The 25,838-nt window shown below is 42.0% G+C and overlaps 1 protein-coding gene across 11 annotated transcripts in view; it reads left to right on the top strand.

Annotated features, from left to right (window-relative positions):
- Positions 1 to 25,838, top strand: part of WNK2 (WNK lysine deficient protein kinase 2) — a 214,405-nt gene that overhangs the window by 110,250 nt on the left and 78,317 nt on the right. For all 11 annotated transcript variants that reach the window (XM_059715495.1, XM_019495400.2, XM_059715490.1 and 8 more), the window contains 5 exons: positions 172 to 260; positions 1,111 to 1,330; positions 4,089 to 4,377; positions 13,624 to 13,820; positions 16,610 to 16,768. In XM_059715495.1, the coding sequence (XP_059571478.1) occupies positions 172 to 260; positions 1,111 to 1,330; positions 4,089 to 4,377; positions 13,624 to 13,820; positions 16,610 to 16,768 (954 nt within the window). The remainder of the gene's footprint in view (positions 1 to 171; positions 261 to 1,110; positions 1,331 to 4,088; positions 4,378 to 13,623; positions 13,821 to 16,609; positions 16,769 to 25,838) is intronic.

Here is a 25,838-nt window from a genome sequence, read left to right on the forward strand (position 1 = left end):
AAGTACAATATTAATAAAAAATTCTATACCTTTAAATACTCAATAAACACTTAAAACTGAAAGAAGTGGTTACCTTGGGGTTTGACTTTATGGCATAGTAAATTATGTAGGAAGTTTGTAGGGGTTTTAAATTGCATTGTCTTAAATTGTGTGTTCTTTTTTTTCCTTTAGGGTATCAAGCCAGCAAGTTTTGAAAAAGTAACTGATCCTGAAATTAAGGAGATAATTGGAGAGTGTATTTGCAAAAATAAAGAAGAAAGGTTTGTTTCAAACTTTCTATCTCAGAGCTTTTTGAGGACAGAAAACATCTAACTCTGATTTGACTTCCATTGTAATATAGTACATACAATCTCACCCAGTAAAATTCCAATAAGCACAGTAACTTGGGGATGATACTGGAGTACATAGGTGACTGGTAGGGGGTGTACGTGCCCCTCCCGATGGGGCCGGTGTTGTCCGTTGTCCGTCCCTCCCCCCCCCCCCCCCCCAACAGCTAGTACTGACGCTGTTGTCAGGGCTGGTGCCCCCCTGACAAGACCACCACTGCCAGTGACTTCTGCGGGTGCCCCCCCCCCCCAGATTCAGGAGGCACCAGTCACTCATGCTGGATTGTAAATTATTATTATTCACGTTCTCATTTGAATACTTCTCATGATGGAGATTGTCCTGTGTCCCTTTAGTTGCTTCAGTGATAAATTAGCCTCACTATTTTTTGAAAAAGAAACAATGGTTTATTTGTAGCTTCTGCTAGATCTTGTTGCACCTGTCTCCACTAGATTAAAGAGTCCTTTGGGACTTGATACCCTCCTCTCAAACAGATACTTGAGGAACATTCCTAGTGGGAATTCCCACTCACCTGTATTGATTTGAAACTCCAGATATAAAGGTAATTTGGGCAGAAACTGCATCTTTGCTCCCATGTACTTTTTTGAGCTCTTGATTGAATGCATAAGAGTTACTAGGAGTACAGGAGTCCTATGGCTGTTTTCAAGAGTTGCTGTTGCTAATAATCCTGTGTGAGTAGTGTCCTTTCTTTGTCACAGGTGTTTAGCTGGAGGTGTTTAAAGTATGCAGTATTTAATATTCTTTTTGGATATCCATTTGTTGCAGATATGAAATTAAAGACTTATTAAGCCATGCCTTTTTTGCTGAAGATACAGGGGTAAGAGTGGAACTTGCAGAAGAAGACCATGGTAGGAAATCCTCTATTGCCTTAAGACTCTGGGTAGAAGATCCTAAGAAACTGAAAGGAAAACCCAAAGATAATGGAGCCATTGAGTTTACTTTTGATCTGGAGAAGGAAACTCCTGATGATGTTGCACAAGAAATGGTAAAATAAACTTCTCCTGACAAAAAAAAATATATATATATCTATATATTCTTTATGTATTTAATTAGTACATAAATCTCAAAGGACAGCAGGAGCAAACCTGGTAAAGTAAATTTAATTTAAAAAGTTCAACACATTTATTTAAAAAAAAAAAGAATGAGGGTAGGTTTTTCAAATGTGTGCTAGAAGAAAATTAAAGAATAAAAAATATACAGCTTGTTGTCCTGTACTAGGGACAGGCCAGTGAAACCATTAAGTGTCTCTGTTGGTTTATTCTCATCTATTAGATTGGGGTGGCTGAAGATAGGCTCAGATTCTTGGCCTGGAAGAATTAGAACAAGAAATATAGTTTAAAATGGGGGTTGTCAACCAGGGATACTTGGGAAGGCACGAGTGGGTACGCGCAGCTGGGTGGGCAGGCAGGGATGGAGCGCTGTCACCCACCACCCTGTGCCACCGCCTCCCAGGAGCAGAGGCGGGGCAAGGGCAGTAGCATTCTCCTGCGGGCTGCACAGGGGCTGCCTGGCTAGCCGGACACGGTGGGGGGCTCTTACGCGGTAGCCACCTCCACCACCCTACGCTGCCGCTGCTCCGCAGCCAGCTGCATGTCATCCCCCGCCCCCCCCCCCCCCCCAACCGCCCATGTCCAACCAATTTACTGTTAGACAGAACTGTGGAAAGCAAAAAAAAAAAAAAAAGAAGCCTACATCTATGATCCGCAGTTAGTAAACCAGCCAGTCTCTGAGGGTAGGTTTACATGGCACAGTTCAGTGGTTCTTAACAGAGCAAATTAGCTTGAATGAAATTTTGTATTTCCATGACTAGACTGCATCTGGTACCCAAGGTAGCTCTGAATGAGATACTTTGGGTATCTCTTTATTGCAGTGCAGCAGACCATGTAGACAGACTTTTAGAGACAACTGGACAGAAAATAGTCAAACTTTTGAAGTGGTCATGTTTGTCTGCTAGTGTATTGTGTAAAGATGATAACCTTAAGTTAACAGTGCACAGTGTCACAGGCACCACAGTATCTTAAAACTAAAACAAACACTTTCCCTTAGACAAAACTATAGAAACAATTAAAAGATTGAGCTATTTGTTTCATTTTGTAATAGCTTCAAAGCAGGTAAGACGCTCTTCTGTAATGATTTATGAAACCAGGATGAGCTGGTCTTGAACTCTGACTTTGCTTTATGATAATAATGTATGTTGTTTCCCATGGGATGGAGGGGGCGTTATTTAATGATCATATCACCATCACTTCTATTCCCTTGGGAAGGCAACCATTTTGATACTGTAACTCTTGTAACGGTGTGTCCCAAAATAAATTGCGGAAAATCAGCTTGCTGTAGCTTCCTGCTGCTAACTTGGAATTGTAAATCTAATGCATTTCATGCAATATATTGTGACACAGCTCCCCTTAGTACAAGCTGCTGTGTGGTACAGTTTACCATTTTTAATAACCATGTTTAAATATTAATGAAAGAAGTTGGCAATTAAAGTTTTGCAAGTTAGGGCCTTCATCTGCCAAATTTCTCATAGGAGAGAAGTGGATTTTGGTTTATTTTGGCAGAAGTTCTCAAAAGATCATAAACCTGAACCCTTACAACATCATGCCTTCCTCCAATGTATGTAGAAACGGTAACATTTTACTGAAAAAAATTAATCATTCCTGACTGGCAGGTCTACTTCTAAGTCCCTTTATTTTTTTTATTTTTTTTTTCCCCCCTCCAAAGAATATTTTCACCTAAATTGTTTTTTTGGCCATTCAGAATCCTTAGAAAACTCGAAAACCTCAAGTTTCCCATCTTGTATTTCTGTAAATGCTTGTGGAGAAGATAATGTAAATGTTCTCCTGGATGAATGAAATTTAGTGATAGTTATAAAGAAATTTCAAAATTCATGAAGTTCAGGAGGAAACCTGTTTTAAAGTATCCCCATGGGCAAAGAAGGAAAGGCCTAAAAATAAGGCATATCCATGAGTGGGCTGATAGCCCAGAGTTACAGATGAAGAGTGGCTCTGAGAGCTGTCACGGCATTATGAAAAACAAAAGAAATCTTTTTTTGGATAAAGGTGCAAGATGAGGAGAACTTTTTTTTTTTTTTTTTTAAATTTATTGTGACAGATTTTTAGATCTCCTCCCATCTGGCTTTGCAGAGAAGAATTTCTTGACAAAATTACTTACTGCTGTGCAAGGCTTTGTAGGTTTGTGAGACCTGGCCCCTTCAGTAATTAACTGGTTCCCCCTGAACTTCTGATGTTCACCATAACATTTTTATAATTAGGTTTTGCTGTATACTGTATCCAAAAAAAATCTGTCCATAAATAGAATTTATATGCTTGGAACGCATCAAAATATTTCAACTCCCTAAGCATGTGCAGTGGAAAATGGTGTCAGCTTGCATTTCTTCTTTGGGATATTTTGCATCTTCCCCCTCCTCCTGCTTCTTTCCTCCCCTGCCTCCCCCCTCCCCCTCCCCCACAAAAAAGTTGGGGGGACCTCAAACACCCCCCCCCATAACTGCCATGCTATCTTGCAATTGGGTGGGAGGAAGGGAATGACCACTGCAATATTGGATTGATTGCTAGAAGTTTGCTGCAATAATTTGATTCAACCCATCCCGGACTCCTGTTTCTGAGAGGAAAAATGCAGTTCCTGTTATTACAAACACTTCCTTTCTCTTTTAATCTGTAACTTTTTATAACATTATACGTGTTTCTAGAAATACTCAGTAAGTTTATTTGTTTTCTCTGCAGATTGACTCTGGCTTTTTTCATGAAAGCGATCTCAAGATAATTGCAAAGTCAATACGTGACAGAGTAGCATTAATACAATGGAGAAGAGACAGAATTGGGCCCAGGATCCAGTCAGAGGACCGTAGAGATTCTGACTGTTTGGAGAAACTGAAGGTCCCACATGCACAACAGGTTCAAGTTACGTACCTTTCCCATGCTGGTCACCATATCCTGTCGGAATCAGAGGAGCCAGAAGCTGACCAGCATCCATTTCAGCAGAACCTGCCTACCAGCGTCACATCTGTTGCATGTAAGTCTCCTGTCTGCTTTACTGCTTCCCAGAGGAGTTACGATTATCCTTGTGGAAAGATCATCAGTACCCCGAGCTAAACATTGAGCCATGTGTAATTTTGCATCATGTAGTCCACCAGTGTATCAATATGGGGCATTCTAAATTCCACGGAAAATAACTGGACAACCTGCACAAAACATCACTCCAGCTTTTTGAACAGTGTTTGATTGATATAGGTGTAGGGCAAATAAACACTGGAAATAATGAAGTGTTATAATAGATTGCTGAATAAGATAACCATGAGATTTTCAATAATTCAATATTTAAATAATTCAACTCTGTAAGAGACTTCATATGGACTGTTATGAGGGCACTGTGGAGCCTCCTGAGCAGTATTATCATACTTTTTCCATTTTTGGAGCCTTAAATTACCCTAGAAAAAATGTAGAAAGGGAAGTGTTTCCTCAAGTGCAGATTTGGAAGGAAAAAATACGGAATAAGAACTGTGTATATGTTCTATGGCTTTACATCGAGTGGCTTGAAACAGTTATGGAGCATGTCCTGTATTGCTGAATGAAGTTGGAATGATTTTTAAATACCCAGCATCAGCTACTGAAAGATAAACCTGAGGTTTTTATTTCTGAAATTAAATGTCAAGTCTTGAAAAGCAGTAAGACTTGAGTACTCAAGCTGGCAGTGTCAGCAGAAAAACTCTCTAGTCACCTTATTTGGTATCAACAAGAAACTGGCACAGCAGTATAACGTTACAGAAGACTGTCTCCTTGTGCAACTGAAAGTGCTTTCAGAAGCTGCAGAGACTGAACTGGCTACAGACCTGAACAGGGTGACTTGTCCATTTTAGTATTGTGTTAGCGACATGGATACATACTTCTTGAATCAGCTGTTCTCAAAACAAAAGGGGTGCAGTTTGAGTAGTTTCTGATGGATGTACCAAACACTTTTTTTTTTCTTTTGTAAAGCTCCCCTAGTACTGCCACGAGAAGAAAGAGGATGCTGGACAACTCAGGATGCAGCCAGATTTATTCCATCTAGTGGGACTGCTGTGTTGTAGTTTCAGTTTAACATGCTGAGGAAATGACAGCTGCAGTAGTGGATTGGATCAGTTGATCCTAAATATCACAACTAAAACTCCATGATCCCGCTATTTTATTCCCAGCTAATCTCTTAGAAAGATCAATGCCAGGCTCATCAGAATGTGCTTAAGTCATGAACTTCATGAAAGGCCGTCTAAATGGTTTTTGTGTTTTTATGTTGCTCTGTGATTTCATATAGGTTTTCTTTCTATGCAAACCCTCTTTCATACAGAATTGAAAGGGCTATTGCAGGGTGAAATGCTAATATTCATAGATGCTCATACATGTTGTTAGGGTCATAGATGTTCATAGATGTTAGAAGTACTTGTAATAGGAAATGGGTTTGATCAATTAGGAAGAATATCTTTCAGTGGTCAAGGAATGCAAGAATGAAGTGAGATAGGCCAAAGGCTTAGTTGAGCTCTGCCTTGCAAAGAACATTTAAAATTCTTAGGTTAAGGGAGCGAAAGCTTCCTTAACCATATTATTAAAAAGAAAACCAGAAGTGGAAAAATGGATACTTTATCTTAAAGATAGGGTAGAGGTCAAGATCAATCCAGGTATGGCCCAGGAACTGATTAAATACTTTGCCTTGGGCCTCTATGAGGATGAAGATGCAGCTGATGACTTTGGTAGGAACCACATGGCAGAGAGTAGCTGATTACAGAGATTATCACACCTGAGGTGGAAACAAAACTTGGATTGTTCACTGTCAGGATTTTAGGTTCCTGGAATTTTCCACCCTGGATAATTGAAGGAATTGGTACATGAAATAGCAACTCCTGCACAGATCTTCACCAAATCTGTCAACTTGGGAAGTTGGAAAACAGCAAATGTAGCATCTTTTCTTTTGTTTTTAAGAGGGAGAAACGGATGTAGGTAATTGCAGGCCTGATAACTTGCCTTCAAATTTTGTAAGGTCTTGAAACATGTACTGTAGGAACACATAGCCAGAGATATAGAAATAACAGGAAAATAGGACAAAATACAGCATGGGTTTATTTGAAGAAGGTCATGTCAAACTAATTTAATATCCTTCTATGAAAAGATTAACAGGCTTCTTGAATAAAGGTAGTGTAGTGGACTTAATTAAACTAGATTCAAACAAAACTTTTGATACTGTGGTTTATGGGAAATATTGGCCAAACTGGATGCAGATAAAAGTTAGATCAAAGAAAGATTACAGCAGGCGATGTTGAAAGGTGAGTTACCTGACTGAAGAGAGATTACCAGTGATGTTCTTCAAGGACTGGTGTTAGGATCTATCCTGCTTAATGTCACAACCCAACGTTGTGATTTTCTGTTTGTGTGCGCTTCGGCATCGCTAAATTATTTTTCCCGCTGAATTGCAGCTTCCTTGCACGGTGGAGTTCTCTGCTGCAGAAGAGAACCCCGGTGCAACGGAGAATTTCCCGCCAATTTGTAGCTTTCTTTGCATGGTGCATTTCTTTTGCATCTCAGAAATGCACGGTGCAAAGGAGTTCCCGCCATTTGTATGAAGATTCGTGCCACATTATTGGCCGATTCTAAATTATGCACACGTGGCGGCTAGCGATTGGCTTGCTAGCCGTATAAAGAGCTTGAGTGGTTTCCGCCCAAGTTGGAGGACTCCATGAACATCAGGAGGAGGAGACTTCGCGCTGTGTGAAGATCTCTAAGTGCTGTGGACCCTTACGGACCCAACGCATTTCTTAAGGCAACAGAAGTCTAAACAGCCTCTGGCCTCTCCCCGTTGCCGAGCGCAATCCTAGACGTATCCCTTTTCCTGCATACTAAATATTCGAACCCGCGGAGCTTTAACAACTCCGGGGCCAAGGAACCGGACCGAACCCACAGAGCTTCAGCAACTCCAGGGTAAAGAAATTACCGAACCCGCGGAGCTTCACAACTCCGGGGCTAGAACGAATTTGTCGTAGTCCTCCAACGAGGATTTAAGCGGAGCTGCACCTGGATGCTGACCAGCCTACACCACTACCACCACTGGTGTAAGTAAACCATCTTTGAATCGACCACTAAGCATCCTTGACTAATTCCAGTTCGCCCCTCGGTCTTCTCTGGCCCCGCGTGCCCGGGCTGCTGGCCCGGGCTGCGCAAAGACAGGCCCGGCTCACCCCCGGCCCGCACACTTAACAGTTTTTTTTATCAGCAACCTTGGTACTGGAACTAGATGTGTCCTCATGGGGCACGTCCAGATGAGCGTGCATGTGCCTCTTGCAACATGGCAAACCCCTTTTGAAATGCTGCAAGAGGCACATGTGGGAACAAAAAAACATTCCCCATGCTGAAAATTTGCAACACAGGGGCAAAACTAGAACCCTGGATATCTAAAGGTCAAACAATACCCTGGGGGAAAAACCCTGGGGCAAGGCACCGTCCCAGTCCATGCCCTGAAGCAATCGGAGGCTCAGCCCTCCACAAAGACACTATGGTAGCCAGCCAAAGCATCTTTGGCTGGCCCTTGCCCCAGTGCTAAAGAGCGCTGCCTGCCCGTGCATGGCAGGCAGTGGTGCAAGCTGCAGGGACCTGGACCCAGCTTGCCAAGTAAGTTTAGGGGGTTGTGGGGCTGGAGGAGGAGGGAGGGGACCATGGGGGAGGCCCTGCCCAGCCCCAACTCCTCGTTCACAGCACAGGTGCTGGCCCTGGGCTCTAGCTACCCCTGGATGCAGATCTGGGAGGAGCCAGGCAGGGTTATTTTGCCCCAGGTGGCACAATTTGCTTCACAATGAAGTTCATGTTCAAGCATGTGTGCGGTGGCAAAAAGCCTCGGTTCAAATTTGCTCCGCTTCTATTTGAGCTGCTGCGTGTGCTTGCATGTGTGGACGCGCCGATGAAGTTTATGACTGACACTTAAGTGCTGCTAGTGCAGAAGAGGACTGAATGATTATTCAGGGTGATGTAGGTAATCTTGTGGAATGGGGCATTTAAAAGTGAATTGAAGTTTAACCACTTCTGGTTGTCTGAATGAGGAACTACACAGTCTCAATTGCAGAACCAAGGGAGTTGTCTTTCTGTTTCTGAGCTTCATATTTCTCTTTAGTGATTCAGGAAAAAATGCCATTTCCTGCCCATCAAAAATAATGATTAAAACCTTCTGGGTTGAGCAGCTTCCGTCAGCAAGACCAATTCTGCTATATGACAGAATTCCTGATGTATGTATTCATTTGTCATTGCATGCTAAGTGTTAAAAATAAACAAACAACATCAAACAAAAAACCTTCACAGACAAGGTCAGCTTTCAGACTATTGCACCTGGCAGCACAGTTTGGGGAGCAGGTGAGCATCCAACAGTGGCAAAAGAACATGTCAGGGATTATTTAGAAAAGCTGGATGTGGACAAGTGTGTGGAAAGATGTGATGCACCTGAAGGTACTAAGGGAGTTAGCTGATGTGATTGCAAAGCTGCTGGCCATTATTATTTGAAAACTTGCAGTGACTGGGGGAGGATTAGAAATGGGCCAATATAGTGCCCATCTTTAAGAATGGGAAGGAGGATCCAGGGAACAACAAACTAGTCAGCCTCGCTTCAGTCCCTGGTAAGATCATGGGGCAGGTCCTCAAGGAATCTATTTCTAAGCACTTGGAGGAGGTGGTGACCTAGGAGCAGGCAGCATGGATTTACTTAGGGTAAGTCATGCCTAACCAACCTGATTGCCTTCTATGATGAGATGACTGGCTCTGTGGATGTGGGAAGAGCAGTGGGCATGTTATACCTTGATTTTAGCAAGGCTTTTGATACAGTCTCCCACAACGTTCTTGCAAGCAAGCTAAAGAAGTACAGGTTGGATGACTGGACAAAGTTAGATAGAAAACTGGCTGGATCGTCATGCTGAGAGGATAGTAATCAATCGATCAGGGGCCAGGCGAACAACTATTCCCTAAAGTGCCCCAGGGGAAAACTAAGAGCAATGGTCATAAACTCCTAAAAGAAGGTTTTAAACTAGATATAAGGACCAACTTCTTCACAGTTCATGTAACCAGACTCTGGAAAAGACTCCCAGCAGGGGTGGTGCAGGCACCTACACTGGAGATCATCAAAAAGGATACTGGATGCACACCTTGCTGGGGTTATTTAACTAGAGCAGTGGGGCTGGACCTGATGATCTCATGAGAGGTCCCTTCCAGCCCTAAACTTCTGGGAATCTGTGAATGACTCTGTCTAGCTGGCAGCCAGTATCAAATGGAGTGCCCCAGGGGTTGGTCCTGGGACTGGTTTGTTCAGTATTTTCATCAATGAACTGGAAGATGGCATAAAATGCACCCTCAGAAAGTTTGCAAATGACACCAAGCTAAGAGGAGTAGTAGGTATTAGGGCTGTGCAAAACAGAACCATTCCGTTTCAACTTGCGTTTCGATGAAACAGCGTTTCATTTCGAATTTTGATTCAAAACCACTGTTCTATTTCGTTTTGTCGAAACAGTTTTGCTGTTTCAACATTTCACCCATAGGCTATAATGGGGAAGCTCAAAACAGCCTATAACTGTCATTTCTGGCCTGATTTGGATGAAACTTGCAGGAATGGTAGCCCCTTCTGAGGGCATGAAGCCTGCCAAGTTTTAAGGAGATAGATGGAGGGGTTTCGGGGAAACTGCACCTCAAGCCGTGGACAAGCAAAACTCATGACATGGGTGACAGTGTGTGTGTGTGTGTGTGTGTGTGTGTGTTAAGGTGCAGCAGGGTGAAAGCTATAGGCATGCTAGCCCCTGCTGAGGCCATGAAGCCTGTCAGCTGTCAAGGAGATAAGTGCAGGGGCTTCTGGGTTCTGGGGCCCTGCACCTCTGGTGGCTGACAGGCAAAACTCATGACATGGGTGCTTGTGCAACTGACTTTGTCCGTCTTGGGGCATAGGGGGGCGAAAACTGCAGGCCTGCTGCAGCCATGAAGCCTGCCAGCTGTCAAGGAGATGGGTAAAAGGGGAGTCTGGGTTCTGGGGCCCTGCACCCCTAGCTGCCGGCAGGCAAACCTGGAACACACCGCTCAGTAACTGACACCAAGGCAGAAAGCAGGGCAGTTCAAATTAATTGAAACAGTGTCGAAATAAAACTGCTGGCAAAATTTCACACAGCCCTAGTAGATATGCTGGAGGGAAGGGCTAGGATTCTGAGTGACCTAGACAAATTGGAAGATTGGGCCAAAAGAAATACCATGAGGTTCAATAAGGAGAATTGCAAAGTCCTGCACTGAGGAAGGAACAATCCCATGCACTGATATAGGCTGGGGACCGACTGGCTATGCAGCAGCTCTGCATAGAAAAGGACCAGGAAGTCCGTGGACAATAAGATGAATATGAGCCAACAATGTGCCCTTGTTGCAAAGAAAGCTAATGGCATACTGGGCTGCATTGCCAGCAGATCAAGGGAAGTGATTATTCCTCTCTATCTGGCACTGGCAAAGCCATATCTGGAGTACTGTCTAGTTCTGCCCTGCCTTGAAAGGATGGGGACAAGTTGGAGAGAGTCCAGTGGAGGGCAACTAAAATGGTTAGGGGGCTGAGGCACATGACTTTTGAGGAGAGGCTGAGGGAACTGGGCTTATTTAGTCTAGAGAAGGGGAAACTGAGAGGGGATTAAATAGCAGCCTTCAACTACCTGAAGAGGGGGTCAAAAGAGGATGGAGCTAAACTGTTCTCAGTGGTGGTAGATGGCACATGGAACAATGGTCTCAAGTTGCAGCAAGGGAGGTTTAGGTTAGATATTAGGAAAACCCCTTCATGAGGAGGCTAGTAAAGCACTGGAACAGGTTACCCAGAGAGGTGGTAGAATCTCCATCCCTGAAGGTTTTTCAGACCAGGCTTGACAAAGCCTTGGCTGTGGATATATAGTTTGGGCTGGTACTGTTTTGAGCAGGGGTTGGACTAGATGACCTCCTGAGGTCCTTTCTAACCCTAATTTTCTAAGGTTCTGTCCTACCCTGGAAGCTGTTAAGTTTGGGGGAATGCCCTTGTAATGAGTTTTACTTAGTTAACCTGCTTCTAAAAATTCAAAACACAGACCCTGTTTATTCCTTAACTCAGGTACCTTACACAATGTTTTTTCATTATATTTGAGTTTGTTTGTAACCTTAAACAAAAAAATAATTATAGTGGCTTCTGCACAAAATAACTGACTTCTACATAATGACATATTTTAACTTGTGTATAACTTTCAGAAGGTTACAGTATTTTCAAAGGTTTTATAAATACAGGGCTTATCTTACATTTTTTTTTTTCTGCCCTCATACTGAATTCATATAAGCTTACTCCTTTGAGAAGCCTTTCATAAAATACTATATTAGATTTTTTTTTTTTTTTAATTATAGCTAAATTAAATTAATTGCACTGGCCAGTGGGCTGGCAGCATTCTAAGCTCAGGTATGTATTAAGTCTGGAATTTGTTTCTGGTCCACTGTTGTGATGTATTCCTATTGTAGTTTGATAATTCAGTGTCCCATATCCTTGGAAACTTGTTTGTTGGTGTTGAGACTAAAAGCTCAATAAGTCACTTCCCTATTTATTTCATGTGCTATACAGAGAGAATGAAAAAATAATTTAATATCTGTATACAACACGGTGTGCCATAAATATCCACATTTGACTCAGACTCTACTTTATTGATGATCGTTTATTTTCTAGCTTTATTTGAGATCTTTCTTTGAGTAATTGTTTATAATGAGTTGCAATGCTGTATGCTATAAAAATCATAATATTGTTTTCTTAGGTAGAGTTTGATTATTTTAAACTGGAGATGCATGTGTGCAGAGAAATGGGATTAGCTTTTCAAAACTTGGTTAGGAGATGAGTTTCTAAAAATGGAGAGGGCTTGAGACCTTAGTCGCCTTTTATTCGAACTCAAATAGAGCCCTATTTAGGTGGTAGAGGAATTGGGAAGATGGATGGTTTGAGGCAAAATAGTAGCAGTTGGATGTCTTCAAATTAAAACCCTTTTAAAAAAAAAACAACAACAGTGGTGTAGATCAGCTACGTTTACAACTCTTCCCTGCTGTCACAATCGTTGTTTTGTTTTTTTTTTTAAACTCCATGGGAAGAATGGCTACCATCTTGGTTCTTTCAAGTATATATATAGCTTTAGCAAAAGAATCTAGTTAACTGTGCAGATATGTTGTACAAGTTTCAATAAACTTGAAAAGGCCTCTAATAGTCAACAAAACCATCATAAGCCTTATTTCCATTTGACAAAAATTCCACTCTTGCCCAGTTCTCAATTGTGCAATTTTTCAGATTAGTCAGGATAACTCCTTGTATTTTAAGCATTGACGAAGCTGTTAATTGTGCTCCTAATCATTAAAAACTTAAATTGAGATGGCTGCTTATATAAAGCAGTTTTTTCATCCAGTTATGTTGATATTGAATCCAGGTATGCTAACACTTTCTACTTGTAAAGGACAAAATCAGGAAAGATCAGGATGTATTAATGTTGTTTAGACCCGAGTTGTAATTTCAGTGAATCTGTTCTTCTCTTATTTACTTTGCATGTGTGGCAATTGAGACCTGAAATGGTAGGACAAGTGAAATCTTAAACTCTTTGGCTCAATGATTTTTGGGCATAGTGCTGAATAGTGCTATGGGACTTCCCATGCTGCAGCAAAAAGCCAGAGTTTGTTTTTCCTATTGTTTTGTTTCCATTTGTACATTTTACTTCTGATCTTTCTTGTTTTCTCTTGTCAGTATTCCTTAGTTGAGGTAATAGTATGCAATGAGGCCGATTTATAAACTTTATATTGGCTAAGCAAGTTGTACAGCATAATATATTCCATAATTTATTTAAATGGAAATTTGCAACACCAATAATCAAAAGGGTGTTGAAACCAGCAACTCTTTAAAGGCAGTAGTACTGCAAGGCACTGAGGTCTCTTCTTTGCTATGGAAATCGCAATAGACTGCAATATATATTTTTATTTTTTTTTTTTTTCATCCTACAAGATTCATAGAACACTTACAGTTCTTAGTGTTAGTGCTTTGTCCCATTAAAGGAAATATTTGTGTCTAGCTTCATAGGAGATGCTTGTTTTTTAGCTTACAGGGAGGAGGATGTGCCATTCATGGAAAATAACATTTGTGTTGTGTAACTTTTTTATCTAGTGGAAATGGTCAAAGCACACATTGACCTCATTGTTAAATGTGTTAAATATTTTGTTTGCTTTCTTAAGCTCTTAATATAAAATATTTTTCTTTCAGCTGACAGCACATTTGACAGTGGTCAGGGGTCCACTGTTTATTCAGACTCCCAGAGCAGCCAGCAAAGTGTCATCTATTCATCTATGCCTGATTCAATACCTCCTGCTATTCAACGGGTTTACAGTCCACCTCTAAGTGAGAGCCAGGCTTTGCCTCATAGTCTTCAGCAGCTAGGGCACTACCAGCAGCCTTCAGGAGTAAGTAACTTACTGTGATATTAAATATCATTATTTAACAACTCGCTCTATCTCCCCCCTCCCCCCCTGCTTTTTATACTGATTTATGCTGATTTATTTTGTTCATGTATTCCCAGTTTGACTTAGAAATACCCTATCTTCTTATAGCAAAATGAAGGAGACATTTCTAAGTGTGGTTACTTTGATCAAGGAAATGGTTTTAGCATTAGCTATAGCACTTCCTACAGTATCATGAAATAAATGGAGGCCCATTTTATTTGATTTCATTGGTTTAATAGCTTTGCCCTTACTAGAATTAAACTCATGAGCATGTTTGTCTGACAGTTATTTTTTGGTTTTGGTGTGTGTGCATTTGTTTGCTTGCTTTTTGTTGTAGCCATATATTATTGTTCCTTCACTTGTGCAAGAGCCCCTTGGGTCAGAAACTTCTTCCTGCTGTGATAAAGTTCAAGAATCTATTCACTGCCTTTCCAGTCCTGTGCTTGGACATAGCATTGCACAGAGGAGAAGTAGTACTTCTATTATTGAGGCTCCAAAATCAAGCACCGGTAACCCAGCCAGATGTTTACTCTTCTGTTCATGTTATGATAATCCTAGCCAGCCAAAATTAATGGAATCATCGCTGCAAGAACAATCGTGTATGGTCAGACATAAACCACCAAATTTCTTGTGTGAGAGAACCAATATAGGTGTAGCGTGTCCTTCAGGAATGCCAGTGGGGCATGGCTTGGTTGTGAACCAATTACCCATGATGCACAGCACTTACTGCAGTTATCGTCGCCATAGTGATTCAGCAGTGGCTTTGAGTCCAAATGTAATGTCACTGGCAAAAGAACTGACAATGGAAAATGCAAACATCTTAAAGAATAGAGAAGAGGAAGCAAGTAAGTCACAGTCAGTGGCACTGGAAGCTTCTGGAAATCCCACTGAGTTAATGATACTTCAACACAGTTGTCAGGCATGTTTGGCCCATCTGCTTCCTACTAGAGACCATCCAAAAATGTCAAAGTTCTTAATGCCTGCACATCTGAAATGTGCTACACCCCTTTCTCATTGGCTTTGTAACGCAGTGTCAAAAAGCTCAGTATCTCAACCTCTCCCTCGGGGCCTCAGACCTTGTGGCAGAAGCTTAGACCTGCCTTTATTACATGAATCTCTCCAATGTATTATTAGCCAAAAAACTAATTGTGCTCCTGGGAGGACTACAAGAGGCACAGAAACAGCCCTGCATTCTGAGTCCTTCAGATGTCGAGAAGCCAATGTGCCAGGACACTTTAAGCCCTGCCACAGAGTTTGTGTTGGCAAAACATCACTGAAGGAAAAGAAGAAGCTGGGGACTCCATGTGTACAGAGCAGTGAAAGCAAGCTAATTAGTAAAAATCTCACTCAAGATGTGGTAGGTAAAGTCCTTCATTTAATCCTTACTTAACCTTGTAAGAAGAAAAGTTGAATCCAAGAATGACATTGTCTCGTTGATCCACTATATTACCCTGGATGCTTCAGGAATGTCAAACTTTACCCTGCTTTTCCCCTTTTATATTCCAAAATGCCTGCAACAAAAATAGGAATGGATTTACTCTGAAATGTTTCTGTGAATGGCTTCAAAATAACCTAGGGCAAACAATTTCATCTTTGGCACCTGTAACAAGCTCCATCAGCTGTTTAAACCACCCAACCTATGCATATTATTGTTGGATGCAATATTTTTCCTTGTTTATGTGAAACAAAAAATTAACAGCTTTGAATATAACAATAAAAAGCAGTTTTTCAGCAAAAGCTCTCATTAAACTGAACAGTACAGCATAGTGCCTTAGAACAAGCCCATTCTTTTTCACTGATTATCTGTGGATGTTTTCAGTAATTGAACTTAAGAGCTTTCTTTCTTCCTTCTCCCCCTTCCCCTTGGTTATTGGGAGTTGGGAAGGATAAGAATTGTTTAAGATTTTTGGTCATGTTGCTGTTTTTCCTAAATGTTTAGGTCCAAGTTAGGCTTTGCATTGGATTTTCATCATTTTCCTGTTTGTGATAGCCCAGGTATAAACTGTTACAAGCTTGAAAAAACCTTGACTTTAAAAAAACAAAACAAAAAACCCCACTTATTACTTCCCTACTTAAGGACATAAACTACTGTAGCAGTAGAGCATCAAGCAGGCAGAGAAGGGTTATTAGTGTTTTGTAGGAATTTGAGTTCAGTCTTTTAGATCTTAGTGTGTATATGTGTGTGTAATAAATAAACACACACACACACACACACACACACACACACACACACACTCTATTCATTTTATTAATGGATTACCTGGAAGGCCTGCATATATTAAGAACTTTTCTGATTTTTTTTTTTTCATTGTGCTCATTTTACCTCTTTTTTTTACCTATATCAATTTCATAACCACCAATTCCAGAATTTGAATAAACATCCTGACAAAAGTTTGTTTTTAATGTCCATTTTTCCTACGGAACACATGATTTATTTTTTAATAATGAATTGTCAGCCAGTATATGTGCATTTTCAGTGGCAGATGATGGAGCTTACCTGGGTTGTGGAAACCAAATTCAGTTTTATATATGTTTGCCCTGAAAGCAGAATTTTAAAACCTCATTAAGATTCAGGGCCTGGACACATGCTACACTTTTAGGTCAAAATAAACTTTCCTTTCCTTGCTTATATTCTTAATTTCCTTTTCCTTGCTGTGGATTAAATATTTAGTGGCAAGCATGATTTAGAGGATTTTTTAATTTCATACCTTGTTTGCATTTTTCCCTAAAATATATTTTCTTTCATCCAGCCTGGACTTCCAGTAGTTCAGACTCCACCTGCTGCTGCTGCTCTGTCTCAGCGACCACAACATTATCAAGAACCAGCAATGACCTTTCCAGTTGTACAACCAACCACAGTTGCTTCATTGCAGATAGGTCAACAGCAGCCTGTGTTAGGCAGCCAGCAGGTAAGAAGCTATATTCTTTGATCATAGGAAAGAGTTGAGTCATCAACTATTTCATTCTTTTCTGTATTTTTATTTTTGGAAGCTTCTTCTTTGGAAAGTGTTTTTTGCTATGGGAGCATTGTCCAAGGTTGGTTTAGAAACTTCTGAAAGATCTCAAGTGCTTACTGTATAGGACTATTGTACTGAGAGTTTGTTAAAACATTTAAATGCAGTAATTTGGTTTTGAAACCTTGCTTCTGAATACATTTTATTGCCTGGGGAAAAAAAATTAAATACATGAACAGATGCATGTTCTCTTTTCCCCTGGTAGTTTGTGATGTAATGGTTGGCTGCTTTTCAGAGTAGAAAACTTTAGCATCAACCCTGTAACATCTGTAGTGGAGATGGACCATAATTAGATGCCTGTTTTTAATAACATTCCTTCTATTTAGTGAGTCAAACATTTAATCAATCTTCCTTGATACTAAAGGCTTTCAAAAGTTTCACTAGTGCAGCCTTGTATTGCTCAGTGAAAATGAGCCTATTGTGACTTCATGTATACTAAAAAAAAAAAAAAAAAAAAAAAAAGATTATTAATGAAATACCTTTTATAAGTAAATTTTGTTTATAATAGACTCAATCTTTATCATTGTTAGGGAAATGTAAAATCTAGTTTCTGTGTGTATGCTTTAGTGGAAAGGCTGACCTAGAAAGAAGGTTTATCCCATGGGAACCGAGGAGGAGAGTATATGGGGACATAAGATGAAACGCATGTGAGGTAATCCTTGACCCCTTCACCTCCCTAGTACAAGGTGCCAAGGTAATGGGTGGTTGCTCCTGTCCACATTATTGTCTCTTGTCATCTCTGTTCTGGCTAATTATTGAACAGCTGAAAGCTTGTACCATCAGGTCCCAGGTAGCCAGGAAAGGTAATGCCTGGGGAAACCATGCCCAGTACGTACAGCCATACTGGGTTTGCAGTAGTTGAACTGGACCTGAAATATCCACATAGAAACACATGGCCAATGTTTATGAGTATATGATTGTTGTTTTCAATATTCAATAAATAAGAAAGGGGTTAGAATAGGTGTGGGCAATTATTTCGGGCGGAGGGCTGCTTACCAAGTTCTGGCAAGCTAAGGGCTGCATGGGTAGCCCCGCCCCTTTACAAATGCCCCGCCCCCTGGTCACCATCTTGGGACTGGAAGTCCTCCCCCTAACCTCTGACCTTTGCTACCAGAAGTCCCTCCCCTTGCCCCTGGAAGTATTCCTTTGGGGAAAAGGGTTTGCCATCTTAGAATGGGGGGAAAAAACAAATTATATAATAAAAATCAAATGCCCATAATATATTTTAATATAATTACAAATATCTATTTTTGTTGTAATTTGTGTGTGTTTGTGCTGTATATGTAGAAATGATTGCATAATAGCTCCAAATGCAGTCTTACTCTCATATCATGTGCGGAGGTGTGGGGGTATAGGTGGGTGAGTGGTTTGTGGGAAGCTGTGGGTATGAGGGGGTGTGTCTGTGTGTGCATGTGTATGGTAGTTGTGGGGTGTATGTGGGGGGGGAAGGTGTGACTGGGGGGTTTGCAGGGGAGGGTTTGAGGGTATGGGGGGTGTGCATGGGAGCCCCCCTGTGTACCCACCTAAGCTGGTCAGCACCCACCCTGCAGCAGCCCAGAGCCTGAGTGCCCTGCAACACCTTCCCGCTGCTGTGAAGAGCATGCAGCCCCAGTGCACCCCATGCCTGCTCTGCACCACCCAACCATGGCACGTCCTGCTGCCCCTGATACTCAAATTGCCAATTGCTCAAATCATGAGCAAGACTTTTTATAAAGGGGGATAAGGCAAGGTGCCGTATTTATTGATCACGTGAGTTAGACATAGAGGTTTGGGCACACCATTCATACTAATACACACAAGTCATCATACACATCATTACAAACAGGCATACACAAAACAACCATTTCATCCACACATAACACCAGATGTAGTTACCAGCAGTAGTTGCTCAATATCAGCCCAGGGTGGACAACCCGGGGTTATTGAGTATATGATGATGATGATGATTTGAAGATAGCAGGTTTAAAGATAACAGCTGGAGTGGGGTGAACAGATGCATCTGTGCTCTGACGAAACAGCAGTAGAGAGAGACACTCGCCCAACTTGGCATTTTCAAAGTGTTCTTTTATAGGGATCCTTTGTTTCAGTGCTTTGGGTTTTTCTATACCCAGTTTCTGGTTTTGTGGTGGTTGTTCTTCTTTTGTCTTCAGCCTATTTTAGCTTTGGAGTGTTCTTGTTGCCTGTTTGGCAGAATTTCTTCTTTTATCTCCTTTGTGCCCTCAAGCTTCAAAGGGATTCTTCAGCTGTTTGTTAGTTAATTACTGGCGGTAATTTACACATCTGGTGCCTTGTTGCTTACATAAACAGTTAAATCTTCTCCTGTTTTTATGCCATTTTCTCACCATTCACCCTTTTACACACACCCATACATAAGTGAATGAACTCTGCATAACCTTTATGTCAAGCAGAAGGATACAAAATGGAGTTTTCAAGTTGCTTACAGGACAAGACTAACATGGTTATAGTTCACTATTGTTACACTTTATGTTAACATCAGCTACATTAGTTCAGTTCATGCTACACCCCTGGGCATGTAGCAGTAGGGACCAACGTGTGCAACCCTGCACACTGGTTTCAGGCTTGTCCATCCAAACTGAGCAACAGCAGTAGCAGCTGGGCAGAAACTGCTGCTCAGTGCAGGGGAAAGTGGCCCCTCCCCCTTGCCTTGGCTGGGATGTTTTTTGGTGCAGCTGCCCAGAGCCTGCACTGCGCCAGGCTGCCCTGCAGCTCTGTCACCACCACCTGTGAGCTGCCCTGCGGCTGCTCTGCATTGTTACTGCTGCTGTACAGAGCAGCCCAGAGGCGACGGTGGTGGAGCAGCAGGGCAGCCAGGCACGGCGCAGGCTCTGGGTGGCCGCACCAAAAACTGCCCAGTGGCAGTGAGGTGGAGGGGCCTCTTTGCACCATGCCAAGCTGCAGTTTCTGCATGCTGCTGCTCAGCTTGGAGGGAGCCACCTGGAGCTAGTGCTGGGGCCCAGGCTGAGTAGCAGTGGTGTGGGAGAGAGACTGCTGCTCAGCTTGGAGGGAAAGTAGCCCCTTCCCATCCTGCTGCCAGTGCTTCCTGGTACAGCTGCTTGGAGCCTGCTCGGGGCTGCCCTGCATCTGCTCTGTGGTGCTACCACTTCCCCATGGGGCAACCCAGAGGTGGCAGTGATTTGGCAGTGACACAGGGCAGCCCCCCATGAGCTTCGGGCAGCTGCACCAGGAAGTGCTGGTGAGGAGGAATGGAAGGGGCTGCTTTTCCCCCCATGCTGAGCAGCAGTGTGTCCTGTCCTGTGCTGTCACTGCTTAACCCAGATGGGTGAGCACCAGACACTTAGGGTCAGGGCTGTGCATGCTGGTCCCCACCTGTAGCACGGGGCTGGGGTGGGAGGAAGTAGGAGTGGGTGGGCAGGAGCATGCGGCCGCACCAGTGTCCCGGGACCAATGTCAGCTTATGCTTTGCCCAAATCAGCCTCCCCTCTGAACCTCAAGCAGCTATCAGAACATCTAAAAGTCAGTCAGTGAATATTTTATGTTGGTGTTCCCGTCTTATTACTAGAGGCACCCAAGGTATTTAAATAAATGAGGAAGTTATTGTGTGTTATAAACTGTACTCTGGTCCTGGATCAAGAATTTGGAGCACCTTTTCCAAAGGAACATAAGGTTCTGAGGCACACTTGATTTTAGATATTTGATATATTTGTTTAACAAGCTTGATTTGATGTGTACATGCAGCCAGTAATGTGTCTTTTTGTACAGTAGAATCTGGCAATTTGTGGGTTGTTTCCAGAATTCCCCTAGTGTCCATTTGGGTTACTGAGATATTGAAATCTATTTTATTATATAGTTATTTAGAAAAAAACCTCTTCCCTGCTGGGACAAGTAAGAACTACAGGTGAGATCTCCATTGATTGTACAATGATATTTTCAGCCACTAGTACAATACATATACTGTCCCACGTCAGTATCATAAAACAATGTTGATTTGTGAGGAATCTCCACAGAACAGCTTCAGTCAGCGCATGGGCCAAGCATCATTTGTATGGGCACATTTACACTCTCAATGGGATATTAGAGCTGATTGCCTTGCTAGCAGTAGTCTCTTAAACTCCTTATCTCCCTTTTTACCACAAGTTGTAGAGAGATACCGTATTTCTAGCATGAAGGTAGTAGCTGCAGATATGCACTTAATTTATTTGTGAACTGGGAGTTTTTTTTAGATGAATCTCAAACCCCCCATAGTCTTAGAAGTATTGTTTTGGTCCTATTTGCACAAAATATTATCATGTTTCTTACTAGCCTGGTCTAGTTACAGACATCTGCATAGTGGTCTCATAAGCTTTTTGCTGAATCTTCAACATTTGCTATTTTTTTTTTTCCATGTGCAAATGTTGCTTTTCCTGCTCTGGATTGGGTTCTTTTTCTTCTTTCTCTCATGAAAGAACATGGCTGTTTCTTGAAGCCCTTGTCACAGATGGAAAATGAACTTAAATATTGTCAGTCTTGGTCTTTCTGATTAATCAGACCACATTACTCATTTCTTCTCTTCTTTCACCCAAAATACAACTCATCTTGAATATATTGGTGCATAATGTAACGTGCCGTATACACTCTAGACACTGTGATACGAATTTAGGCTTGGGGCTAAATGGAATTGCCCTAGGGATTAATTTGACCCAGAGGGAATGGCATTCCTGCTCACAGACAGACTTGTTTAAAAAAAAAAAAAAATTTACTCCTGAAATTTGGAAACCTCTCAAGAAAGCAGTATCATGGGAAGAGAATGTAGCTAATTTGTACCTTTTGGTTTGCAAGGATGTAGCTTTCAGTGTAAGAACATCAGAACATTATACCAGGTAAGAAGATTGGTGTAATGGCTGTTCATCATTTCATTAAGTGCTAGGTAGCAAATATAGGAACTCAGAAATTTCTTTCATCTAGTTAACTTTGTTCAGTAGACTTTAGATCTGTGAACTAGCAGATGTAGAAATAGTGGCTCTGCATATTAAGCTAGGTTGAAGACATGTTCTTTAAGGCCCAGATTCAGTGAAGCACATATATTTATCAGATGCTTTTACAAATGTGTGTGCTTAGGGGCCTTGTTGACTCTGCATTTACACTTCCAGTAAGATGAACACATGAGATACTAGTATTTTAAGATGTTTTTTGTCACCCTATTCACAATTAGAATGCCAAATGCTATTCTATAGCATTTTCGGTGCACCTGTGATTTGAAAGTATTTCCATTGACTTTCCATTGACCTTTTGATCCAAGCTCGTTTAGTTGTGATTGAATATCCTAAACAGAGACGTATACCAGTAGGGAGAGAAGCAGTCTTCTGTTTAAATAAAGCTTGCTTTGAACTAGAGAGGCTTCAGCCAAAGTGCATTATGAACAAGCAACACCTGCCTTCTTTTATGTTCCTAGCTTTTAAAGAGTTACTGTTTTTACTCTAATATAAGATGACCCTGATTATAAGACAATCCCCCCAATAATTTGATTATATCTATATATCTATCTATATATATAAAATAAATAATATGTAAACTTTATGAATTTGGTATAATTTTCTAGGTGCAGAGTCTAATTTTTTGGAGCTTTGTCTTGAATTTGTTTCCCTCCTCCCCCCACTCTTACAACAGGGAAAATAAATCTGAGGTAGCCTCTTTGTGCTCTACCCTCCTCCCACCCTTACTATCAAATCCTAGCACATGGACGTGAGGAGTTAATTTGAAAGAACTGATCTTAAAATAGAAACATAGCTATAGCAATTTGCATACAGTACCCATAGTCTTAATTCACCCAGAATTGATGGATTTTACTTCTTTATTTCTTTTTAAGTGTTGCAAGTTTTAGCACAGGTTACTCTAAACACACTTTTAAGCACCACTTTGGCACCTACTTATATACAGAACAAATGAAACATGATATTAATCCAAAGCGAAAAGGCTCATGATTTACTGTTTTAACTCATTGGGATGGCCCCTAGCAGAGTCAACAGCATTTTGAGTCATGGTGACCCCACAGCTCAGCACTACTTTAATATGTGTGCACTCTAGATTATTTCACCACTACCTCTTTCTGTACCCCCCCCCCCCCCCCCCGGATCCATGTACTGTTTAGCTCCCCACTTATGACTGAAACTGGGTGTTTTTGTCATGAGTCCTGGGATGCTCCTAAGAATTTATATGCAGAATGAGGTCCAGAGCAACCTGGTCTAGCTTCACCTTGTGGACAGGGCCATGCTAATCTTATGTGATGGATAGATAGAAAGGGGCCAACAGGGATCTGTTTGGGGCCCTGTTTGGTGGTGTTTGCCAGACATTTGAGGCTGGTGAAGAAACAGGAATCATTTGAAATGGTAGGTGCAGCTTAGCTGTGGGGGTGCACAGAAAATCAGAATGTATTCAATGTAGTGGCTCACCATTACTTGGGGGGAAAAAAGTGCTGAAGGGGACTGCGCTAAATGGGTTTTACCATACATCTTACACGAGTTGCACAAACGTATCACTGTGGTAGATTTCCATCAGCATGTTTGCTCAATATGGGCCATAAACGCTATAGACATGCTCAGTGTTATCTGTATGCTTGGTTTCCATTACTGAGCGCATGCTGCTTTTGGCAACTTAATGATAAACAATGTAATTAATGTGGCTTCCTTGTGTGGGAGTATAAAATGAATAGCTTTTTTCCCTATTCTGGTTGGGGGTGGGGGGTTCTTTATGTATATTCAAAAGCCAGTGCTCAAGAAGCTCGTGCACAAACAACTTTGTGTGCTTGCAAAAATTGTGTGTGTGTGTGTGTGTGTGTGTGTGTGTGTGTGCAGAAACGATTGACGCAATTTACAAGTGTCAGTGCTTTTACACATACAAAAAGATTGAGGCTTCAGGCAGTTTGTTTGGTAAAAAGATGATTGAGATGCTTTGTTCCAAGGAAACCATTTCCTTAGTTAAATTTGCATTTTTTTCATACCTTAATGTTGTCACTAGAATTCTGGGGAGCTTAAGAAGATAAACATTTATGAGTAGGGACCTACTCAAATTATGGTTGTGGATTTTGCAGAAATTGTGATTGGAACAACAGTGACCTGGTGGAAACTCACATGACTGGAGCACTGTCATGGATGGGTACAAACTGTTCAGGAAGGACAGCCTGGGAAGAAGAGGAGGAGTTTTAGTTCATGTAAAAGAGCCATTTCACTGTTCAGACTCCAGTATGAAACTGGAGATAGGCCTGTTGAGAGTCTCTGTGTTACGGTTAGAGGAAAGTGCAACAAGGGTGATGATGTGCTGTGTGTCTTCTATAGACCACCAGACCAAGAAGTGGTGGATGAGGCTTTCTTCTGACAGCTAGTGGAAGTTTCTCAGTCACAAGCCCTGGTTCTCATGGGGGAATTCAATCATCCTGACACCTGCTGAGAGGGCAGTACAGCAGTGTGCAGGCAATCCAGGAAGTTTTTGGAGACTGTTAGGGACAACTTCCTGCTGCAAGTGCTGGAGTGGCCAACTGGGGGCCATGCTGTTCTTGACCTGCAGCTCACAAACGGGGAAAAAATTGGTGGGGAATATAGTAGTGGATGGAAACTTGGGCAGCAGTGACCATGAGATGATTGAGTTCAGGATCCTGAAGAAAGGAACGCTGGAGAGCAGCAGAGTAAGGACCCTGGACTTCAGAAAAGCAGACTTCAACTCGCTCAGGGGGCCTATGGGCAGGATGCCCTGGGAAGCCAGTCTTATAGGGAGAGGAGTCCAGGAAAGCTGGCTGTGCTTTAAAGAAGCCTTACTGAGAGTGCAGGAACAAACCATCCCAAAGCACAGGAAGACTAACAAGTATCATAGAAGACCCCTGCTAAGCCAAGCTGATCTCTTCAGTGAACTAAGTCACAGAAAGGAAGTTTCTAAGAAGTGGAAACTTGGACAAATAAATAGGGAGGGGTATAAGAGCATTGCTCGGGCATACAGGAATGAAGTCAGGAAGACCAAAGTGTAATTGGAGTTGCAGCTAGCAAGGGGTGTGAATAACAAGAAGGGGTTCTACAAGCATCTTGGTAGCAAGAGGAGGATCAGGGAAAGTATTAGGTCCCTTACTGAATAGGGGAGGCAACCTGGTGACAGGATGCAGAAAAGCCTAAAGTACTCAGGGCTTTCTTTATCTCAGTCTTCACAGGCAATGTCAGCTCCCAGACTACTGGACCAGGCAGCACAGTTTGGGGAGGAGGTGAGCAGCCAACAGTGGTGAAAGAACAGGTTAGGGCTATTAGAAAAGCTGGACATATACAAGTCCATGGGGCCAAATGGGATGCACCCGAGGTTGCTGAGGGAGCTGTCTGAGGTTGCAGAGCCACTAGCCATAATCTTTGAAAACTCATGGTGGCCAGGGTAAGTCCCAGATGATTGGAAAAGGGCAAATATAATGCCCATATTTAAGAAAGGGGGAAAAAGGAGGATTTAGGGAACTACAGACCAGTCGGCCTCACCTCAGTCCCTGGAAAAATCATGGAGGAGATCCTCAAGGAATCCATTTCTTAGTACTTGGAGAAGAAGTTGTTTAGAAACAGTCAGCATGGTTCACCAAGGGCAAGTCATGGCTGACCAACCTAATTGTCTTGTATGATGAGATGACTGGTTCTGTGGATGTGGGGAGACCAGTGGATGTGGTATTCCTTGATTTTTAGCAAAGGTTTTGAGATGGTCTTGCACGATGTTCTTGCATGCAAGAGTGGGAATGTTACTTGCAGGTCAAGGGAAGTGATTACTCCCCTCTATTCAGCATTGGTGAGGCTGCATCTGGCGTACTGTGTTCAGTTTTGGACCCCCCAATGCAGAAAGCATCTGGACAGATTAGAGAGAGTCCAGTGGAGGGCAGCAAAAATGGTGATGGGGCTCAGGGGCATGACTTATGAGGAAAGACGGAGAGAACTGGACTTGTTTAGTCTAGAGAAGAGGAGACTGAGATGGTGTGAACAGTTATACCAGAACAGGA

Source organism: Alligator mississippiensis, chromosome 12 (assembly GCF_030867095.1).
Source record: "Alligator mississippiensis isolate rAllMis1 chromosome 12, rAllMis1, whole genome shotgun sequence".
Taxonomy (NCBI): domain Eukaryota; kingdom Metazoa; phylum Chordata; order Crocodylia; family Alligatoridae; genus Alligator; species Alligator mississippiensis.